General features: G+C 44.2%; 1 protein-coding gene across 1 annotated transcript; it reads right to left on the reverse strand.

Annotated features, from left to right (window-relative positions):
• Nucleotides 1-19,709: 19,709 nt before the first annotated feature.
• Nucleotides 19,710-20,680, reverse strand: LOC120045404 (calcium uptake protein 1, mitochondrial-like). The gene is made up of 2 exons (XM_038990282.1): nt 20,499-20,680; nt 19,710-20,137 (listed from the first exon to the last, which is right to left on the reverse strand). Exons 1-2 carry the CDS (start codon nt 20,581-20,583, stop codon nt 19,974-19,976), a joined length of 249 nt encoding a protein of 82 aa, XP_038846210.1. The 5' UTR covers nt 20,584-20,680; the 3' UTR covers nt 19,710-19,973.
• Between the last annotated feature and the right edge of the window lie 717 nt (nt 20,681-21,397).

The following is a 21,397-nucleotide window of genomic DNA, read 5'->3' on the forward strand; positions in this document are numbered from 1 at the left end:
GTTCCCTTTATTTTTTTGAGCAGTGTATATACACTACCATTCAAAAGTTTGGGGTCACTTAGAAATGTCATTGTTTTTGAAAAAAAAGCAATTTTTTTGTCCATTAAAATAACATAAAATTGATCAGAAATACAGTAGACATTGTTAATGTTGTAAATGACTATTGTAGCTGGAAACAGCAGATTTTTAATGGAATATCTACATAGGTGTACAGAGGCCCATTATCAGAAACCATCACTCCTGTGTTCCAATGGCACGTTGTGTTAGCTAATCCAAGTTTATCATTTTAAAAGGCTAATCGATCATGAGAAAACCCTTTTTCAATTATGTAAGCACAGCTGAAAACTGTTGTCCTGATTTAAAGAAGCAAAAAAAATGTCCTTTAGACTAGTTGAGTATCTGGAGAATCAGCATTTTTGGGTTTCAATTACAGGCTCAAATGGCCAGAAACAAAGACTTTCTTCTGAAACTCGTCAGTCTATTCTTGTTCTGGGAAATGAAGACTTTTCCATGCGAGAAATTGCCAAGAAACTGAAGATCTCGTACAACGCTGTGTACTACTCCCTTCACAGAACAGCGCACACTGGCTCTAATCAGAATAGAAAGAGTGGGAGGCCCCGGTGCACAACTGAGCAAGAGGACAAGTACATTAGACTGTCTAGTTTGAGAAACAGACGCCTCACAAGTCCTCAACTGGCAGCTTCATTAAATAGTACCCGCAAAACACCAGTCTCAACGTCAACAGTGAAGAGGCGACTCCGGGATGCTGGCCTTCTAGGCAGAGTTGCAAAGAAAACGCCATATCTCAGACTGGCCAATAAAAAGAAAAGATTAAGATGGGCAAAAGAACAGACACTGGACAGAGGAACTCCCAAGTGGACTCTGCGATGCAGCAGAATACCACCCTTAGGTACCATCTGGAGGAATTCCAGAACAGTCACGCGCTACAGTATGACTACTCGCAACCAGAGCTCAGGGAACGAAGGAACGAAGATGACAAGAGGTTTCATACTTCACCTGTCTTAGGGGTCCCTCAGTCTTTTCCTCTTGGCTGAATGGCGCCTCCTCGGCAACAAAGCCAAAAGCTTGGCTTTTCCTTTCGGTACAAAAAAATTATGCATTTGGCGCTGAACGCCTTGACAAAATCGTTACACTTCCCCACCTTTGGCCCCGTTCCAAGTAAGCCGAACGACACAGACGTTCTTAGCAGACATAGAGGACACCTTGGATGGCTATCCTAATGCTACGAATACTGACAGGCTTTATCTGTTGAAGCGAATGTCCAGACACGTGGACAAGGTTAATCCGTCTACAACAGCAACACGTGCAAAACAACTATGCTAAACTTGCCACAGCTTTGAAAATAGAATTCAGTGTTTCTGCGACTCGCAAACATGACAAACAAGCTCGAAATGAATACCCACAAGCCTACTATCATAGGCTTCGTTCAGCTTACTTTGGCATACTCACTGAAACAGGAATGGAAGAGCTATTACCATTCAAACAAATGTTTGTCAAACATGTATCCCAACTTCATTAACTACTTGGGCCCTATTGCCCACGTTGGTTTGCCAATCTCGGCACTCCAAGAGCTTGCGAGCACAGCTTTTGAAGCATCGAAAGCGAGCCGGGCTAAGAGCCCTGACAATTCGGTTTTCAAGCTTGGGGGGGAGCAATCACTCCAGTTGGAAGGTGCGGCATCAGGTACAGGAGTGGCAATTGTCACTTGTCAATGACACCAGTTGCGGGAATTGTTTAACAAACACAGAGATCTGGTCGACAGACTCGCTGGACTGCGGTGTTATGGGTATTCGTGTGTTGCTTATTCTTACCACTCAGAGCAGCTCCTATGTTTGTGAGACAATCCAAAATTCCGCTTGCAGCGTACTCGGCGGTACAAGAGATTATCGACTCCCTATTAGCTAAACAGATAATTAGGGAATTTTAACAGTACGTACAGCAACCCCATGTGGCCTGTTTTGAAACCAATGGGTAAATGGCGTCTTACCATTGACTACAGATAACTCAACAAGCTGGTTCTGTTGTCTCGTTGGCCAATAACATAACTCGACCAAGAATTGCCAAAAGGTGGCAAACGCCGAGTACTTCTCCACCGTCAATGTGGCAAATAGTTTCTGGACCATGACAGTCGACCCTCGTGACCAACATAAGTTGGCTTTGTCTTTCTCGAACAAGCTCGTTCAATCGTTGCCCGTTTGGGTATGCAGAGTATAACATATATCTTCCTACACAAGGCAATGCCAGATGCAGCCACCAGGGGGACGATAATCTATGTGGACGATGTTCTCATGAGAAGCCAAGTGAGACTTCGTCACATCTCAACGAGATGGACCACGTTCTTACCCAACTCCGGTTGGCAGGGGCTAAGTTGGCTATCATGAAAGGACAATGGTGCAGGACCAAAGGTAAACTACGTTGGGGTGCTGAGGGCTTCCAGCCACAGCCGAATCCAAGCAGTCCGCAACATGAAAACACCTACAAACCTTCATGAGGTGCACAGGCTGTGACTTCCTTGAAAAACCTGCTTTGTGAGGCACCATGCCTGGTTTACCCCAACAAAGACAATACGTTATTTTTGGAAGTTGGTTTCTCAGAGCACTGCCTTAGCCCTGGGTTGTACCAAAAATACGACTGAGACAGATGTGTGGTTGCTTACGCAACCCTGCTGAACACAAGTGCTCAGACTGCGAAAAAAGTGCTGCTTTCGATAGTCTAGGTCAAACACTTCACTAGTTATGTCGGCGGACAAAAGGTGATCATAGAAACATGTCACCAACCGGTGACTTTCCTGAAAAGCCAACAAATCCGTGAGAGTGCAAGTCGGTTAGGACATCTGTGTGTATGACACAAGTAATTTTTCCAACAATTGTTTACAGACGGATTATTTCACTTATAATTCACTGTATCACAATTCTAGTGGGTCAGAAGTTTACATACACTATATTGACTGTGCCTTTAAACAGCTTGGAAAATTCCAGAAAATGATGTCATGGCTTCAGAAACTTCTGATAGGCTAATTGACATAATTTGAGTCAATTGGAGGTGTACCTGTGAATGTATTTCAAGGCCTACCTTCAAATTCAGTGCCTCTTTGCTTGACATCATGGGAAAATCCAAATAAAATCAGCCAAGACCTCAGAAAAAAAATTGTAGACCTTCACAAGTCTGGTTCATCCTTGGGAGCAATTTCCAAATGCCTGAAGGTACCACGTTCATCTGTACAAACAATAGTACGCAAGTATAAACACCATGGGACCACTCAGCCGTCATACCGCTCAGGAAGGAGACACGTTCTGTCTCCTAGAGATGAATGTACTTTTGTGCGAAAAGTGCAAATCAATCCCAGAACAACAGCGAAGGACCCTGTGAAGATGCTGGAGGAAACCGGTACAAAAGTATCTATATCCACAGTAAAACAAGTCCTATATCGACAACCTGAAAGGCCGCTCAGCAATGAAGAAGGCACTGCTCCAAAACCGCCATAAAAAAGCCAGACTACGGTTTGCAACTGCACAGGGGTGGCAGCATCATGTTGTGGGGGTGCTTTGCTGCAGGAGGGACTGGTGCACTTCACAAAATAGATGGCATCATGAGGCAGGAAAATTATGTGGCTATATTGAAGCAACATCTCAAGACATCAGTCAGGAAGTTAAAGCTTGGTCGCAAATGGGTCTTCCAAATGGACAATGACTCCAAGCATACTTCCAAAGTTGTGGCAAAATGGCTTAAGGACAACAAAGCCAAGGTATTGGAGTGGCCATCACAAAGCCCTGACCTCAATCCTAGAAACCCATAGAAAATGTGTGGGCAGAACTTAAAAAGTGTGTGCGAGCAAGGAGGCCTACAAACCTGACTCAGTTACACCAGCGCTGTCAGGAGGAATGGGCCAAAATTCACCCAACTTATTGCGGAAAGCTTGTGGAAGGCTACCAGAAACGTTTGACCCAAGTTAAACAATTTAAAGGCAATGCTACCAAATACTAATTGAGTGTATGTAAACTTCTGACCCACTGGGAATGTGATGAAAGAGATAAAAGCTGAAATAAATAATTCTCTCTACTATTATTCTGACATTTCACATCCTTAAAATAAAGTGGTGATCCTAACTGACCTAAGACAGGGAAATTTTACTGGGATTAAATGTCAGGAATTGTGGAAAACTGAGTTTAAATGTATTTCGCTAAGGTGTATGTAAATTTCCGACTTCAACTGTATGTATATATACAGTATAGTCTGTATTTTGCATCTTGCCAATGCCGCTCGCTCATCCATATATTTATATGTACAGTGGGGAGAACAGGTATTTGATACACTGCCGATTTTGCAGGTTTTCCTACTTACAAAGCATGTAGAGGTCTAATTTTTTATCATATGTAAACTTCAACTGTGAGAGACGGAATCTAAAACAAAAAATCATACAATGTGATTTTCTGGATAAGTAATTAATTTGCATTTTATGTGTCTATAGGGACTGGTGTCCTTTTACCCCTATGAGGGTGTGTCTATAGGGAGTAGTGTCCTTTTACCCCTGTGAGGGTGTGTCTATAGGGAGTAGTGTCCTTTTACCCCTGTGAGGGTGTGTCTATTGGGAGTAGTGTCCTTTTACCCTTATCAGGGGAGTATATAGGGAGTAGTGTCCTTTTACCCCTATCAGGGGAGTATATAGGGAGTAGTGTCCTTTTACCCTTATCAGTGGAGTATATAGGGAGTAGTGTCATTTTACCCTTATCAGGGGAGTATATAGGGAGTAGTGTCCTTTTACCCCTATCAGGGGAGTGAGGGTGTGTCTATAGGGAGTAGTGTCCTTTTACCCCTATCAGGGGAGTGAGGGTGTGTATATAGGAATAGTGTCCTTTTACCCCTATCAGTGGAGTATATAGGGAGTAGTGTCCTTTTACCCCTATCAGGGGAGTATATAGGGAGTAGTGTCCTTTTACCCCTATCAGGGGAGTATATAGGGAGTAGTGTCCTTTTACCCCTATCAGGGGAGTGAGGGTGTGTATAGGGAGTAGTGTCCTTTTACCCCTATCAGGGGAGTGAGGGTGTGTCTATAGGGAGTAGTGTGCTTTTACCCCTATCAGGGGAGTATATAGGGAGTAGTGTCCTTTTACTTCTATTTTAATGCATGTCTTGCCTTTAGAGAGGTTTTGTGTTTGTCTTTGTGCATATGTAAATTTTACTCCAGGAGCTGTTTTGAAAGTGTGAGCACTGACAAACAAAGAACGTTGCATCCTGCAGGCCCAGGCATGGATCAAAGCTGGCGAGACATTCAATAACGCCATCTTCACAGATGACATTAACCGTGGCCCTTGAGCAATTTGCTGAAAATTGCTACAGAAAAAAAATAATCAAGAAGATTAACGATGTTGATGAAGAAATGCTGTTTTGAGTTATAAATGTAACACTTTAGAATCGAATACATTGCAAATTGAGGGATTTTCACATTTGCCCGGCTATTAAAAGTCTATTGTTCTGCTAATAGGAATCAGTTGCATGATGGGCTACATTCTTTATTGTAACCACAATGTATCTTTCCAATTACTTTTAGAGTTTGGGAATTACAAATGTGTGCTTTCTTTTTAGTTACATTGTTTAAGTTCGAACTTGCAGACTTTCTTTAAATGATTGTTTTATTTAGAATGCTACATTTTTGACCAGTTGCAATTGTAAGTAGGCCTAATACAAAAATATCCTACTTCTATTAAGCTGTTAGCCTACCTCAGTCAGTTAAGTTATTTTATATAGGTCGAGGCTCCGAAGAAATACTCAAATTAAGCCGTCTTGTTTGTCAAGTCAAATTCAAAAGGCACTCGCAGGTGTATGGCAACCGCCGGATAAGATGAGGAGAAAGGAGAAGGAACCCGTACACTGCTCTTGATCTTATCACTGATCTTTAATAAGCTTTACGTTTTCCTAAATTAACTTTACGACAAAAAAAATATGCGCAATCGTTTGTCTCTACATTAACTAACATGTTACTCTCAATTGTACATTTTTTGCTTGGCTCGTTATGACGTTATAACTACAAACATTTGCTTCCACCGTAATGTTTTGTCAGCCATCTTTGCGGAAGTCACCAGGGACGGGTGGCCCACGTCAAATTCGTCATTGGAACCACTTGATATGATCGGTCATATAAAAACCTTGGGACCCAAATGCATAATGAGTGCTCTAACTCCCCCTTCTGGTGGTCTGGAGTAATGTAGCCATGACGCTGGGTACCTCTAACTCCCCCTGGTGGTGGTCTGGAGCAATGAAGCCGTGACGCTGGGTACCTCTAACTCCCATGATGCAAGCTCGCAACTTTTAAAGGAGGAACCACTGTAGCTGGTTAGACTATACTTGCCCCTAGCCTAGCTGGTTAGACTATACTTGCCCCTAGCCTAGCTGGTTAGACTATACCTGCCCCTAGTCTAGCTGGTTAGACTATACTTGCCCCTAGCCTAGCTGGTTAGACTATACTTGCCCCTAGCCTAGCTGGTTAGACTATACTTTACCCTAGCCTAGTTGGTTAGACTATACTTGCCCCTAGCCTAGCTGGTTAGACTATAATTGCCCCTAGCCTAGCTGGTTAGACTATACTTGCCCCTAGCCTAGCTGGTTAGACTATACTTGCCCCTAGCTTAGCTGGTTAGACTATACTTGCCCCTAGCTTAGCTGGTTAGACTATACTTGCCCCTAGCCTAGCTGGTTAGACTATACTTGCCCCTAGCCTAGCTGGTTAGACTATACTTGCCCCTAGCTTAGCTGGTTAGACTATACTTGCCCCTAGCTTAGCTGGTTAGACTATACTTGCCCCTAGCTTAGCTGGTTAGACTATACTTGCCCCTAGCCTAGCTGGTTAGACTATACTTGCCCCTAGCTTAGCTGGTTAGACTATACTTGCTCCTAGCTTAGCTGGTTAGACTATACTTGCCCCTAGCTTAGCTGGTTAGACTATACTTGCCCCTAGCTTAGCTGGTTAGACTATACTTGCCCCTAGCTTAGCTTGTTAGACTATACTTGCCCCTAGCCTAGCTGGTTAGACTATACTTGCCCCTAGCGTAGCTGGTTAGACTATACTTGCCCCTAGCGTAGCTGGTTAGACTATACTTGCCCCTAGCCTAGCTGGTTAGACTATACTTGCCCCTAGCTTAGCTGGTTAGACTATACTTGCCCCTAGCTTAGCTTGTTAGACTATACTTGCCCCTAGCCTAGCTGGTTAGACTATACTTGCCCCTAGCCTAGCTGGTTAGACTATACTTGCCCCTAGCTTAGCTGGTTAGACTATACTTGCACCTAGCCTAGCTGGTTAGACTATACTTGCCCCTAGCTTAGCTGGTTAGACTATACTTGCCCCTAGCCTAGCTGGTTAGACTATACTTGCCCCTAGCCTAGCTGGTTAGACTATACTTGCCCCTAGCCTAGCTGGTTAGACTATACTTGCCCCTAGCTTAGCTGGTTAGACTATACTTGCTCCTAGCTTAGCTGGTTAGACTATACTTGCCCCTAGCTTAGCTGGTTAGACTATACTTGCCCCTAGCTTAGCTGGTTAGACTATACTTGCCCCTAGCTTAGCTGGTTAGACTATACTTGCCCCTAGCTTAGCTGGTTAGACTATACTTGCCCCTAGCCTAGTTGGTTAGACTATACTTGCCCCTAGCCTAGCTGGTTAGACTATACTTGCCCCTAGCCTAGCTGGTTAGACTTGCCTCTAGCCTAGCTGGTTAGACTTGCCCCTAGCCTAGCTGGTTAGACTATACTTGCCCCTAGCCTAGCTGGTTAGACTATACTTGCCCCTAGCCTAGTTGGTTAGACTATACTTGCCCCTAGCCTAGCTGGTTAGACTATACTTGCCCCTAGCCTAGCTGGTTAGACTATACTTGCCCCTAGCCTAGCTGGTTAGACTATACTTGCCCCTAGCTTAGCTGGTTAGACTATACTTGCCCCTAGCTTAGCTGGTTAGACTATACTTGCCCCTAGCCTAGCTGGTTAGACTATACTTGCCCCTAGCCTAGCTGGTTAGACTATACTTGCCCCTAGCTTAGCTGGTTAGACTATACTTGCCCCTAGCTTAGCTGGTTAGACTATACTTGCCCCTAGCTTAGCTGGTTAGACTATACTTGCCCCTAGCTTAGCTGGTTAGACTATACTTGCCCCTAGCCTAGTTGGTTAGACTATACTTGCCCCTAGCCTAGCTGGTTAGACTTGCCTCTAGCCTAGCTGGTTAGACTTGCCCCTAGCCTAGCTGGTTAGACTATACTTGCCCCTAGCCTAGCTGGTTAGACTATACTTGCCCCTAGCCTAGTTGGTTAGACTATACTTGCCCCTAGCCTAGCTGGTTAGACTATACTTGCCCCTAGCCTAGCTGGTTAGACTATACTTGCCCCTAGCTTAGCTGGTTAGACTATACTTGCCCCTAGCCTAGCTGGTTAGACTATACTTGCCCCTAGCCTAGCTGGTTAGACTATACTTGCCCCTAGCCTAGCTGGTTAGACTATACTTGCCCCTAGCCTAGCTGGTTAGACTATACTTGCCCCTAGCTTAGCTGTTACACTATTGTATTTATGTTCATTAGTGGCTTGGTGGCAACAATTTAGTTACGTTTTAGCCAATGTTTACTGGCTCCTGTTGAATTTAACTGGTGTAGTCATTTTCTAAATTCCTCAAATACTCTACACTTTGTCACTCTCAATCCAGAGTGCTCTGTTAGTGTCGAGTGTAAACTTGTCCCCCAGTCTATTGCAATCAGCATTTATAACCCTGGGACATCAATCATTTAACTTTGGCCGTAGTGGGAGTGACCATATAATTCTATGGGTGTGACCTTCCTGAGTAAAGTATTTGTCATCATTTAATTTTAGCGAATCACACGACTGCGAGGCGTGGCTCACGAATGGAACAGTACAGGGGAAGGTTAGGAGGAAGATGCTGTGGGAGATGATTGGTTGGTAGTTTCAGCCAATGCCTACGCGTTGGGAGATTCTCCTGTCCTTTCTATTTGCTATCGAAGGCCAAGTTTGATGCATTGGTCCACCAGACTCTTGTATCTGGGAACGAGATTAGGGCAGAGTGTACAATTTGATTTATGCCCCCTTTGGGTTCAAATACAGGTTCTATGGAATGCCTGGTGAAGTCAACAATGTGATACAGGTTCTATGGAATGCCTGGTGAAGTCAACAATGTGATACAGGTTCTATGGAATGCCTGGTGAAGTCAACAATGTGATACAGGTTCTATGGAATGCCTGGTGAAGTCAACAATGTGATACAGGTTCTATGGAATGCCTGGTGAAGTCAACAATGTGATACAGGTTCTATGGAATGCCTGGTGAAGTCAACAATGTGATACAGGTTCTATGGAATGCCTGGTGAAGTCAACAATGTGATACAGGTTCTATGGAATGCCTGGTGAAGTCAACAATGTGATACAGGTTCTATGGAATGCCTGGTGAAGTCAACAATGTGATACAGGTTCTATGGAATGCCTGGTGAAGTCAACAATGTGATACAGGTTCTATGGAATGCCTGGTGAAGTCAACAATGCTTGTGATGCCAGTATGAAAACTTGGGACGGTCTGTTCCAGAATGTTTCGTATTTTGCGAAACATCACTTCAGAAGATCTGTGTTTGATTTAGAATTATTAGCAGAGTGCTTTCCAACAATTTTTTTGTCTCGAGGTAAGAAAACAATTAAGATTATGGTAACATTTTGGAAAACTACCCCTTAACTTCCAGCAATCTATAGTTGATTTACTTCGTCATATTTTTTGTCCTTAGTTGTGATGTTAAACAAACAAATCCCACTAATATCAATGAATGTTATGGATTATATTTTTATGTAAAAATGACTGATAATGAATAAAAACACTTGTCAATGAAGTTTTGCCTTAAAATGAAAATGTTGAGTATGTTATTAAAGGGTAACAGGATCGGAGGGGTAACATATTGGTACACCAGCCCTGGCTTGGTTTAAATAAACAGTCAGGGTTATATTAGTTTCCCTTAGAATGTTGTCCATCCTTAAGCATTCTAATAATTCAAACTTTTTCCAGGTGCCGTGTGTTGAATTCCTGGTGTCTTTGGGGACTGCGGTTCTCACCATCGTCACCATGCCATTCTTTGGGGACTGCGGTTCTCACCATCGTCACCATGCCATTCTTTGGGGACTGCGGTTCTCACCATCGTCACCATGCCATTCTTTGGGGACTGCGGTTCTCACCATCGTCACCATGCCATTCTTTGGGGACTGCGGTTCTCACCATCGTCACCATGCCATTCTTTGGGGACTGCGGTTCTCACCATCGTCACCATGCCATTCTTTGGGGACTGTGGTTCTCACCATCGTCACCATGCCATTCTTTGGGGACTGCGGTTCTCACCATCGTCACCATGCCATTCTTTGGGGACTGCGGTTCTCACCATCGTCACCATGCCATTCTTTGGCACTGTGACACACGTGATGATGCTGAACGCAAATCAGCATCCTGTCCTCTATTTTCCAGGTGGGCGCTCAGTGCGTTGCGATGGAGAGGAAGCGATTCATGCAGGTAAATTAGCATAACCTGGTTGACGACGACATGCTGGTAAATTAGCATAACCTAGTTGACGACGACATGCTGGTAAATTAGCATAACCTAGTTGACGACGACATGCTGGTAAATTAGCATAACCTGGTTGACGACGACATGCTGGTAAATTAGCATAACCTAGTTGACGACGACATGCTGGTAAATTAGCATAACCTGGTTGACGACATGCTGGTAAATTAGCATAACCTAGTTGACGACGACATGCTGGTAAATTAGCATAACCTGGTTGACGACATGCTGGTAAATTAGCATAACCTAGTTGATGACGACATGCTGGTAAATTAGCATAACCTGGTTGACGACATGCTGGTAAATTAGCATAACCTGGTTGACGACGACATGCTGGTAAATTAGCATAACCTAGTTGACGACGACATGCTGGTAAATTAGCATAACCTAGTTGACGACGACATGCTGGTAAATTAGCATAACCTGGTTGACGACATGCAGGTAAATTAGCATAACCTAGTTGATGACGACATGCTGGTAAATTAGCATAACCTAGTTGACGACGACATGCTGGTAAATTAGCATAACCTGGTTGACGACGACGTGCTGGTTAATTAGCATAACCTGGTTGACGACATGCAGGTAAATTAGCATAACCTAGTTGACGACGACATGCTGGTAAATTAGCATAACCTAGTTGACGACATGCAGGTAAATTAGCATAACCTAGTTGACGACGACATGCTGGTAAATTAGCATAACCTAGTTGACGACGACATGCTGGTAAATTAGCATAACCTGGTTGACGACATGCAGGTAAATTAGCATAACCTGGTTGACGACGACATGCTGGTAAATTAGCATAACCTAGTTGATGGCATGCGGGTAAATTAGCATAACCTGGTTGATGACATGCTGGTAAATTAGCATAACCTGGTTGACGACGACATGCTGGTAAATTAGCATAACCTAGTTGACGACGACATGCTGGTAAATTAGCACAACCTAGTTGACGACGACATGCTGGTAAATTATCATAACCTAGTTGACGACGACATGCTGGTAAATTAGCACAACCTAGTTGACGACATGCTGGTAAATTAGCATAACCTAGTTGACGACGGCATGCTGGTAAATTAGCATAACCTAGTTGACGACGACATGCTGGTAAATTATCATAACCTAGTTGACGACGACATGCTGGTAAATTAGCACAACCTAGTTGACGACATGCTGGTAAATTAGCATAACCTAGTTGACGACGGCATGCTGGTAAATTAGCATAACCTAGTTGACGACGACATGCTGGTAAATTATCATAACCTAGTTGACGACGACATGCTGGTAAATTAGCATAACCTAGTTGATGACGACATGCTGGTAAATTAGCATAACCTAGAGTGTAGGTGTGATTAATGGGGAACCAGTTAGTTATCTCCACAATGTCTGTACGCCAGTCACTCCCTCCTTTTCTCATTGGGGGGGAGGAGTATGGCAGTGTCTGGGACCATTGTATGTCCCCTCTGATGTTGCCCTTCTCTTGACCTAGTATATGACCTAGAGGCTCACTCCCCTCCGTGAGCTTGTCCAGGAGGGGGTGTATTTGAGATGGGGGTATCTAGAATTGACAATTGATATATGCCTTTGGATGAGGTAATGTTTTGGTACCAAGAACGAGATTAGAACCTCGTTTTAGAGACCAAACTGAACGATAATTTATAGCGAATGCAGTCTGGCTATGGGATACTCCTCTCTCAAATAAAAGTATTTCTTTGTGAACAGTTGCTATTATCTGTGGTTTGTCATGTCGACTAGGGGGTGGATCGTTGCTATAAAAGATCTCAGTTGCCATGATGTTGACCACTCTCAACTTTTCATTAGAGATACTGAAATGTTGAAAGTCAAATGCTATTGCAAAAGGTTAATGATTATTAAAGGTGAAGTTTAAGTATAACTCTGACTGGTGTGTGGTTTGCTCTCTCATCATTTGGTAATACAGGAAATTACCACGACAGCGTACAGAGGCCCATTATCAGCAACAATCACTCCTATGTTCCAATGGCACATTGTGTTAGCTAATCCAAGTTTATCATTTTAAAAGGCTAATTGATCATTAGAGAAAACTGTTGTGCTGATTAAAGAAGCAATTAAACATTTCTAAGTGACCCCAAACTTTTGAACGGTAATGTAGTTTTATATGTAAGATGGTTAAATAAAGAGCAAAATGATTGATTATTATTATATTATTATTTGTGTCCTGGTCCTATAAGAGCTCTGTCACTTCCCACGAGCCGGGTTGTGACAAACTCACAATCATTCTTGTGTTTAATAAATGTATCGTATAGTGTGTGTGTGGCAGGGTTACAATGATGGCAAAAAACAACATTTGAGAGTGCGCTGACTCTGATGCTACGCCTGGAGCTTGAATGTTTGAAGGGGTACTGGACTATAAAACGTTTGGGAACCACTACAATAGAGGGTGATTTGGTCATTAGACTGCAGGAAAGGAGTACATTGGGCATGTCTATAAGTTGGGCAATTGACAGCAGTGGTGGAAAAAGTACCCAATTTTCATACTTGAGTAAAAGTATACCTTAAAAGAAAATTACTCAAGTAAAAAAGTGAAAGTCACCCAGTAAAATACAAATTGAGTGAAAGTCTAAAAGTATTTGGTTTTCTAGGGACTCGAAGTGAGGCGACCATCTGGCTCCAACAGAGCCTCGCTTCCTTAGGAAACTATGCAGTATGTTGTTTTTTTATGTATTATTTCTTACACTGTTACCCCAGGAAATCTTAAGTATTATTACTATTGGATATAAGAGCAGCGTCAACTTACCAACATTACGACCAGGAATATGGCTTCCCGAAGCGGATCCTCTGTTTGGCCCACCACCACCCAGGACAATGGATCCCAGAAACCGACAAAACAATGACGCCGTAGAATGGGCAGATGGAGCGGCCTCCTGGTCAGGCTCCGTAGATGTGCACGTCACCCACCGCTCCCGAGTATACTACTCGCCAACGTACAGTCTCTTGACAACAAGGTAGACGAAATTCAAGCAAGGGTTGCCTTCCAGAGATACAGAGATTGTAACATTCTCTGGGAAGAGGAAGGGCTGGGGTGTACGCTTCATGATTAACGACTCATGGTGTAATCATAACAACATACATGAACTCAAGTCCTTCTGCTCACCCGACCTAGAATTCCTTACAATCAAATGCCGGCCATATTACCTCCCATGCGAATTCTCGTCAGTTATCGTCACAGCTGTGTACATTCCCCCTCAAGCAGACACCAAGACGGCCCTCAAGGAACTTCACTGGACTATGTAAACTGGAAACCATATATCCTGAGGCTGCATTTATTTATAACCCAAGAAGGCATAGATAACTGAACTAAATGACTACCGCCCCGTAGCACTCACTTCTGTCATCATGAAGTGCTTTGAGAGACTAGTCAAGGATTATATCACCTCCACCTTACCAGCCCCCCTAGACCCACTTCAGTTTGCATACCGCCCCAACAGGTCCACAGACGATGCAATCGCCATCACACTGCCCTATCCCATCTGGACAAGAGGATTACCTATGTAAGAATTATATTCATTGACTACAGCTCAGCATTCAACACCATAGTTCCCTCCAAGCTCATCAAGCTGGAGGCCCTGGGTCTCAACCACACCCTGTGAAACTGGGTCCTGGACTTCCTGACGGGCCGCCCCCAGGTGGTGAAGGTAGGAAAGAACATCTCCACCCCGCTGATCCTCAACACTGGGGCCCCACAAGGGTGAGTGTTCAGCCCCCGCCTGTACACCCTGTTCACCCACGACTGCGTGGCCATGCATGCCTCCAACTCAATCATCAAATTTGCAGACGACACAACAGTAGTGGGCTTGATTACCAACAACGACGAGACAGCCTACAGGGAGGAGGTGAGGGCCCTCGGAGTGTGGTGTCAGGAAAACAACCTCACACTCAATGTCAACAAAACAAAGGAGATGATCGTGGACTTCAGGAAACAGCAGAGGGAGCACCCCCCTATCCACATCGACCGGACAGTAGTGGAGAAGGTGGAAAGTTTTAAGTTCCTTGGCGTCACATCACGGACAAACTGAATTGGTCCACCCACACAGACAGCGTGGTGAAGAAGGTGCAACAGCGCCTCTTCAACCTCAGGAGGCTGAAGAAATTTTCCTTGTCACCCAAAACCCTGACAAACTTTTACAGATGCACAATCGAGAGCATTCTGTCGGGCTGTATTACAGCCTGGGACGGCAACTGCTCCGCCCTCAACCGCAAGGCTCTCCAGAGGGTAGTGGGGTCTGCACAACGCATCACTGGGGGCAAACTACCTGCCCTCCAGGACACCTACACCACCCGATGTCACAGGAAGGCCAAAAAGATCAAGGACAACAACCACCCGAGCCACTGCCTGTTCACCCCGCTATCATCCAGAAGGTGAGGACAGTACAGGTGCATCAAAGCTGGGACCGAGAGACTGAAAAACAGCTACTATCTCAAGGCCATCAAACTGCTAAACAGCAATCATTAACTCAGAGAGGCTGCTGCCTACACTGAGACTCAATCACTGGACACTTTAAATAATGGATCACTAGTCACTTTAAACAATGCCACTAAATAATGTTTACATATCTGACATTACTCATCTCATATAGGGGTGGCAGCGTAGCCTAGTGGTTAAAGCGTTGGACTAGTAACCGAAAGGTTTCAAGTTCAAATCCCCGAGCTGACAAGGTACAAATCTGTCGTTCTGAACAAGGCAGTTAACCCACTGTTCCCTGGTAGGCCATCATTGAAAATAAGAATTTGTTCTTAACTTAGTTGCCTTGTAAAATATGTATTTTATAGCACCTTGCCTATGCCGCTCGGCCATCGCTCTTCCATATTTATATGTACATATTCTCATTCACCCCTTTAGATGCGTGTGGGGAACTGTTAGATATTACTGCATAGTCAGAACTAGAAGCACAAGCATTTCGCTACACTCGCATTAACATCTGCTAACCATGTGTATGTGACCAATAACATGTCATTTGATTTGAATGTATCAAAAGTAAAAAAGTAGAAATCATTTTTTATTCCTTATATTAAGCAAACCAGACGACACGATTCTTGTAGTTTTATTTAGTTATGGATAGCCAGTTGCACTCAGACATAATTTACAACAAAAAAACATGTGTATTTAGTGAGTCTGCCAGATCAGAGGCAGTAGGGTTGAACAGGATGTTCTCTGTTTAGTGTGTGAATTAGACCATTTTCCTGTCCTGCTAAGCATTCAAAATGTACCGAGTACTTTTGGGTGTCAGGAAAAATGTACGGTGTAAGAAGTACATTATTTTCAATAGGAATGTAGTGAAGTAAAAGTAAAAATTGTAAAAAATATAAATAGTAAAGTACAGATACCGCCCCAAAAAACTACTTAAGTAGTACTTTAAAGTATTTTTACTGAAGTACTTTACACCACTGATTGACAGCATCTTGGGACTATGCGTTTGGTGATTGATTGATGACAGACCTTTCAAATGATCGTTAAGGGACTTGATGCCTAAAGCGATTTACAGTTGTTGAACTGAACTAGAGAGACAAAGCGTTTTTAATATAAAACGGTTATCAAAATTCTACATTCAACAACCATTTTCATGATTCAGGACAACATGCTTATCGACATTCTTCAGGATTATGAATGACAACATATTAGAGGCAAGAATTAAGAGAAGGCAAAGTGATCGTGTCAGGCGAAAATATAAAACGTTTCACCAACATTTTAATGTCCCATTCACTGTGGTTGTCTGAAGAGTTCATTCTCCCTGAACCAGTTGAGTCGACCCTGTGGCAGTAAGACTGGACAAGGAAATTACTCAAGCCACTGAAAAACTAATCTCATCCCCAGAAATCACCCCTGAGTAGCCTACAGTCTGTGTGTGTGTGTGTGTGTGTGTGTGTGTGTGAGGGTACTACAGTCTGTGTGTGTGAGGGTACTAGTCTGTGTGTGTGTGTGTGTGTTTAAGGGTACTGCAGTGTGTGTGTTTTAGAACAATCTTTTAATGAGCACCAGTAGAGGCAGAGGACTTACCCATCCTGTCCATGTCAATGAGAACAAAATGCTGACTACTACACACACACACCTTTGTCTTATCACATACACACATGCTTGATCACCCATTATTTTGCTCACACACACAGACAAAAATCATCTCCTCACTGAATTAATATTACATTAACAAAACACCTCAGATTAGCCTAATGCAATCCTTCTAGAAATTACTCAGTCAATTAAAACACGGCCACCATTAGTCAAGTAGAACAAGAAACAAGATGAGAGGGGGGGGGGGTAAAGAGAGAAGGAGAGAGAGGTGGGGTAAAGAGAGAAGGAGGGAGAGGGGGGGTAAAGAGAGAAGAGAGGGGGGGTAAAGAGAGAGAAGGAGGGGGGGTAAAGAGAGAAGGAGGGGGGGTAAAGAGAGAGGAGGGGGGGTAGAGAGAGAAGGAGGGGGGGTAGAGAGAGAAGGAGGGGGGGTAGAGAGAGAAGGAGGGGGTGTAAAGAGAGAAGGAGGGGGGTAAAGAGAGAAGGAGGGGGGGGTAAAGAGAGAAGGAGGGGGGGTAAAGAGAGAAGGAGGGGGGGTAAAGAGAGAAGGAGGGGGGGTAAAGAGAGAAGGAGGGGGGGGTAAAGAGAGAAGGAGAGAGAAAAAAAGGCTATGTCGGTCTTGCCTGACACCTCACACCAAATTTTTCAGCTGTGCGGGTGTCGGCTATTGCCGGTTAACAGTTGATCTGATTGAATCCAGGCTTAAATTCATTGTTCGTGGGCCTCCCGAGTGGCGCAGTGGTCTAAGACACTGCATCGCAGCGCTAGCTGTGTCACTAGAGATCCTGGTTCTAGTCCAGGCTCTGTCGCAGCCGGCCACGGCGCACAATTGGGTTAGGGGAGGGTTTGGCCGGCAGGGATGTTCTTGTCCCGTCGCGCTCTAGCGATTCCTGTGGCGAGCGAATGCACACTGGTGTACGGTGTCACCAGGTGTACGGTGTTTCCTCCGACACATTGGTGCAGCTGGCTTCCGGGTTAAGCGGGCGTTGTGTCAGGAAGCAGTGCTGGGTCGTGTTTCGGAGGACGCACGGCTCTCGACCTTCGCCTCTCCCGAGTCCGTACGGGAGTTGCAGCAATGGGACAAGACTGCAACTACCAATTGGATACCACGAAATTGGGGAGACAAAGGGGGGGGGAAAGCACAAAAATATTTTTTTTGTGCTTTTAGTCTGAATCATTTTTGGTGAAAACAAAGTCATCAGCGATTGGACCAAAAGTACCAACTGCGGAGAAAAACAACAACATGGGCGTAGAGAGTCGTTTGACCAGAAAAAGGAGTCCGTCTAGCCAGGTCAAAGGTCAAAGAAGACAATGAGTCTATTCAGAAAAACAAACATCTTTAATAACAGAGACTCTGGTTAAACATCAGTAATAACAGAGACTCTGGTTAAACATCAGTAATAATAGAGACTCTGGTTAAACATCAGTAATAATAGAGACTCTGGTTAAACATCAGTAATAATAGAGACTCTGGTTAAACATCAGTAATAATAGAGACTCTGGTTAAACATCAGTAATAATAGAGACTCTGGTTAAACATCAGTAATAATAGAGACTCTGGTTAAACATCAGTAATAATAGAGACTCTGGTTAAACATCAGTAATAATAGAGACTCTGGTTAAACATCAGTAATAACAGAGACTCTGGTTAAACATCAGTAATAATAGAGACTCTGGTTAAACATCAGTAATAATAGAGACTCTGGTTAAACATCAGTAATAATAGAGACTCTGGTTAAACATGACGGTAACAGCTAATATAACAGCTTCAACTGTCCCTTAAAAAGGTAACGCAACCGTATACAGTCTGAACAGTTGTAGAATATCTCAGAGACACATTATAGAGATGGAACAGCGTTATATTACAGAGACATTCCACATGATTTAAACGAATCCTTCACCTTTGAATTGAGGGAGTAACAGGATTTCTAATCTTGTGTTTTGCAGTCAAACAGAAATCCTCTAAAACTATACCTTAGGGTTTATAGAGTTCTGTTTAATCTTTATTCGGGAAAAGGTTGTGTTTATGTTTACATTCGCCGAGACACAATTACTACGAATCGCAAAAAACAATAAATATACAAGATTATAACTCCCATCCCCTAATAATACCCATGATGCATTGCGGAGAGCCGCCCATTGCAAAGCCTCTTAGGACAAACTGTGCCACGTCAGCATCTCAAATGGCACCCTATTCCCTATGTAGTGCACTACTTTTGACCAGGGCCCTATGGGGAATGGCACCCTATTCCCTATGTAGTGCACTACACCTGACCAAGGCCCATAAGAAGACCCATAGGGCCCTGGTCTAAAGTAGTGCACTACATAGGGAATAGGGTGCCATTCCCCATAGGGCCCTGGTCTAAAGTAGTGCACTACATAGGGAATAGGGTGGCATTCCCCATAGGGCCCTGGTCTAAAGTATTGCAGTACATAGGGAATAGGGTGCTATTCCCCATAGGGCCCTGGTCTAAAGTAGTGCACTACATAGGGAATAGGGTGCCATTTGGGATGAAATGACCAACATGATTGATTATGTTTACGCCAGAGCTGATGTCATAATGAGTTTGTTGTCTTTGATTGGTGTGATCAGATATAATGAGTTATAACGCCTATTGTTGCCAATGAACTATCTGTTTTTAATCCGAGACAGAGAGAGAGAGAGAAAGAGACACAGAGAGAGAGAGAGAGAGAGAGAGAGAGAGAGAAAGAGACACAGAGAGAGAGAGAGAGAGAGCAAGAGACACAGAGAGAGAGAGAGAGAGAGAGAGAGAGAGAGAGAGAGAGAGAGAGAGAGAGACAGAGAGAGAGAGAGAGAGAGAGACACAGAGAGAGAGAGAGAGAGAGAGAGAAAGAGACACAGAGAGAGAGAGAGAGAGAGACAGAGAGAGAGACACAGAGAGAGAGAGAGAGAGAGAGAGAGAGAGACAGAGACAGAGAGAGAGACAGAGACAGAGACACAGAGAGAGAAAGAGAGACAGAGAGAGAAAGAGAGACACAGAGAGAGAGAAAGAGACACAGAGAGAGAGAGAGACACAGAGAGAGAGAAAGAGACACAGAGAGAGAGAAAGAGACACAGAGAGAGAGAAAGAGACACAGAGAGAGAGAAAGAGACACAGAGAGAGAGAGAGAGACACAGAGAGAGAGAGAGAGAGAGAGAAGACGTCATCGACGGTTAGAGTTGTGTGGAGGAGTCGAGTAAACAACTTTTTCGTCACATGAAGACACACACTTGCATTCTCACGCCTGCCCAAGCAGACACACATCCCTCCCATCCTTAATGCTGCTTGGGCATGACACACACACACACACACACACACACACAGGTCTCTAATTCTGTTTTGGCATGGCGAAGTCCCATGCGGTGTCTTGGGCACACTTCACCATGGCTCGTACCAACCGGGTGAAACCCATGTCTTTAGGTTTCTCTAGACCTCGCATCAGACGCTGCTTCATTATGGCTATAAACTCCTTGTTACTCAGTTCTCCATTACCTGGAGGGGGGAGGGGGAGCAGAGAGAGGTAGGGTGGGATGGGGGAGGAGGAGGGAGAGAGAGGGAGGGAAGGAGAGAGCAGCGAGAGGTAGGGTGGGATGGGGGAGGAGGAAGGGGGAGAGAGGGAGGGAAGGAGAGAGCAGCGAGAGGTAGGGTGGGATGGGGGAGGAGGAAGGGGGAGAGAGAGAGGGTGGGATGGGGGAGGAGGAAGGGGGAGAGAGAGATAGGGTGGGATGGGGGAGGAGGAAGGGAGGAGGAGAGAGTAGTGAGAGAGAGTTGCATTAGTTAACAAAATATATTGAGAGAAAGCGTCTCGCATGAATATAAACATGGAACAATGAACACACAAACACCTACTCACCATCGCAGTCGAACAGAGCAAACACGACGTCACACACATGATCAGACAGCTCCACTTTAGCCACCGTACGAGCTACCTGCTTCATCGTGGCTGAGAGAGACGAGGAGAGAGAATGATAGGACAGAGAGGAGGAGAGAGATGGAAGAGGAGAGAGAATGATAGAGGGATAGAAGGACAGAGACGGAAGAGGAGAGAGAATGATAGGACAGAGGGATAGAAGGACAGAAAGGGACAGAGAGAGACAATCTTAAATACAACGTCTCAGTGTATTTATTATACCCCCCCCCTGAAAAAAAAGGGATATGTGGTTGTCTCTCCTAGCTATCTGAAGATGAATGCACTAACTGTGACTGTGATATGTGGTTGTCTCTCCTAGCTATCTGAAGATGAACGTACTAACTATGACTGTGGTATGTGGTTGTCTCTCCTAGCTATCTGAAGATGAACACACTAACTGTGATATGTGGTTGTCTCACCTAGCTATCTGAAGATGAATGTACTAACTGTGACTGTGATATGTGGTTGTCTAACCTAGCTATCTGAAGATGAACGCACTAACTGTGACTGTGATATGTGGTTGTCTAACCTAGCTATCTGAAGATGAATGCACTAACTGTGACTGTGATATGTGGTTGTCTCACCTAGCTATCTGAAGATGAATGTACTAACTGTGACTGTGATATGTGGTTGTCCCACCTAGCTATCTGAAGATGAATGTACTAACTGTGACTGTGATATGTGGTTGTCTCACCTAGCTATCTGAAGATGAATGCACTAACTGTGACTGTGATATGTGGTTGTCTCTCCTAGCTATCTGAAGATGAATGGACTAACTGTGATATGTGGTTGTCTCACCTAGCTATCTGAAGATGAATGCACTAACTGTGACTGTGATATGT

This window comes from Salvelinus namaycush, chromosome 4 (genome assembly GCF_016432855.1).
Source record: "Salvelinus namaycush isolate Seneca chromosome 4, SaNama_1.0, whole genome shotgun sequence".
Classification (NCBI taxonomy): Eukaryota; Metazoa; Chordata; class Actinopteri; order Salmoniformes; family Salmonidae; genus Salvelinus; species Salvelinus namaycush.

What these genes read in the sequence shown, in the direction of transcription:
- LOC120045404 (XM_038990282.1), bottom strand. Translation starts at nt 20,583, where the DNA reads ATGAAGCAGGTAGCTCGTACGGTGGCTAAAGTGGAGCTGTCTGATCAT. An exon ending in TGCTCTGTTCGACTGCGATG is followed by an intron (nt 20,138 to 20,498) that starts GTGAGTAGGTGT and finishes TCCCCCCTCCAG; the next exon opens with GTAATGGAGAACTGAGTAAC.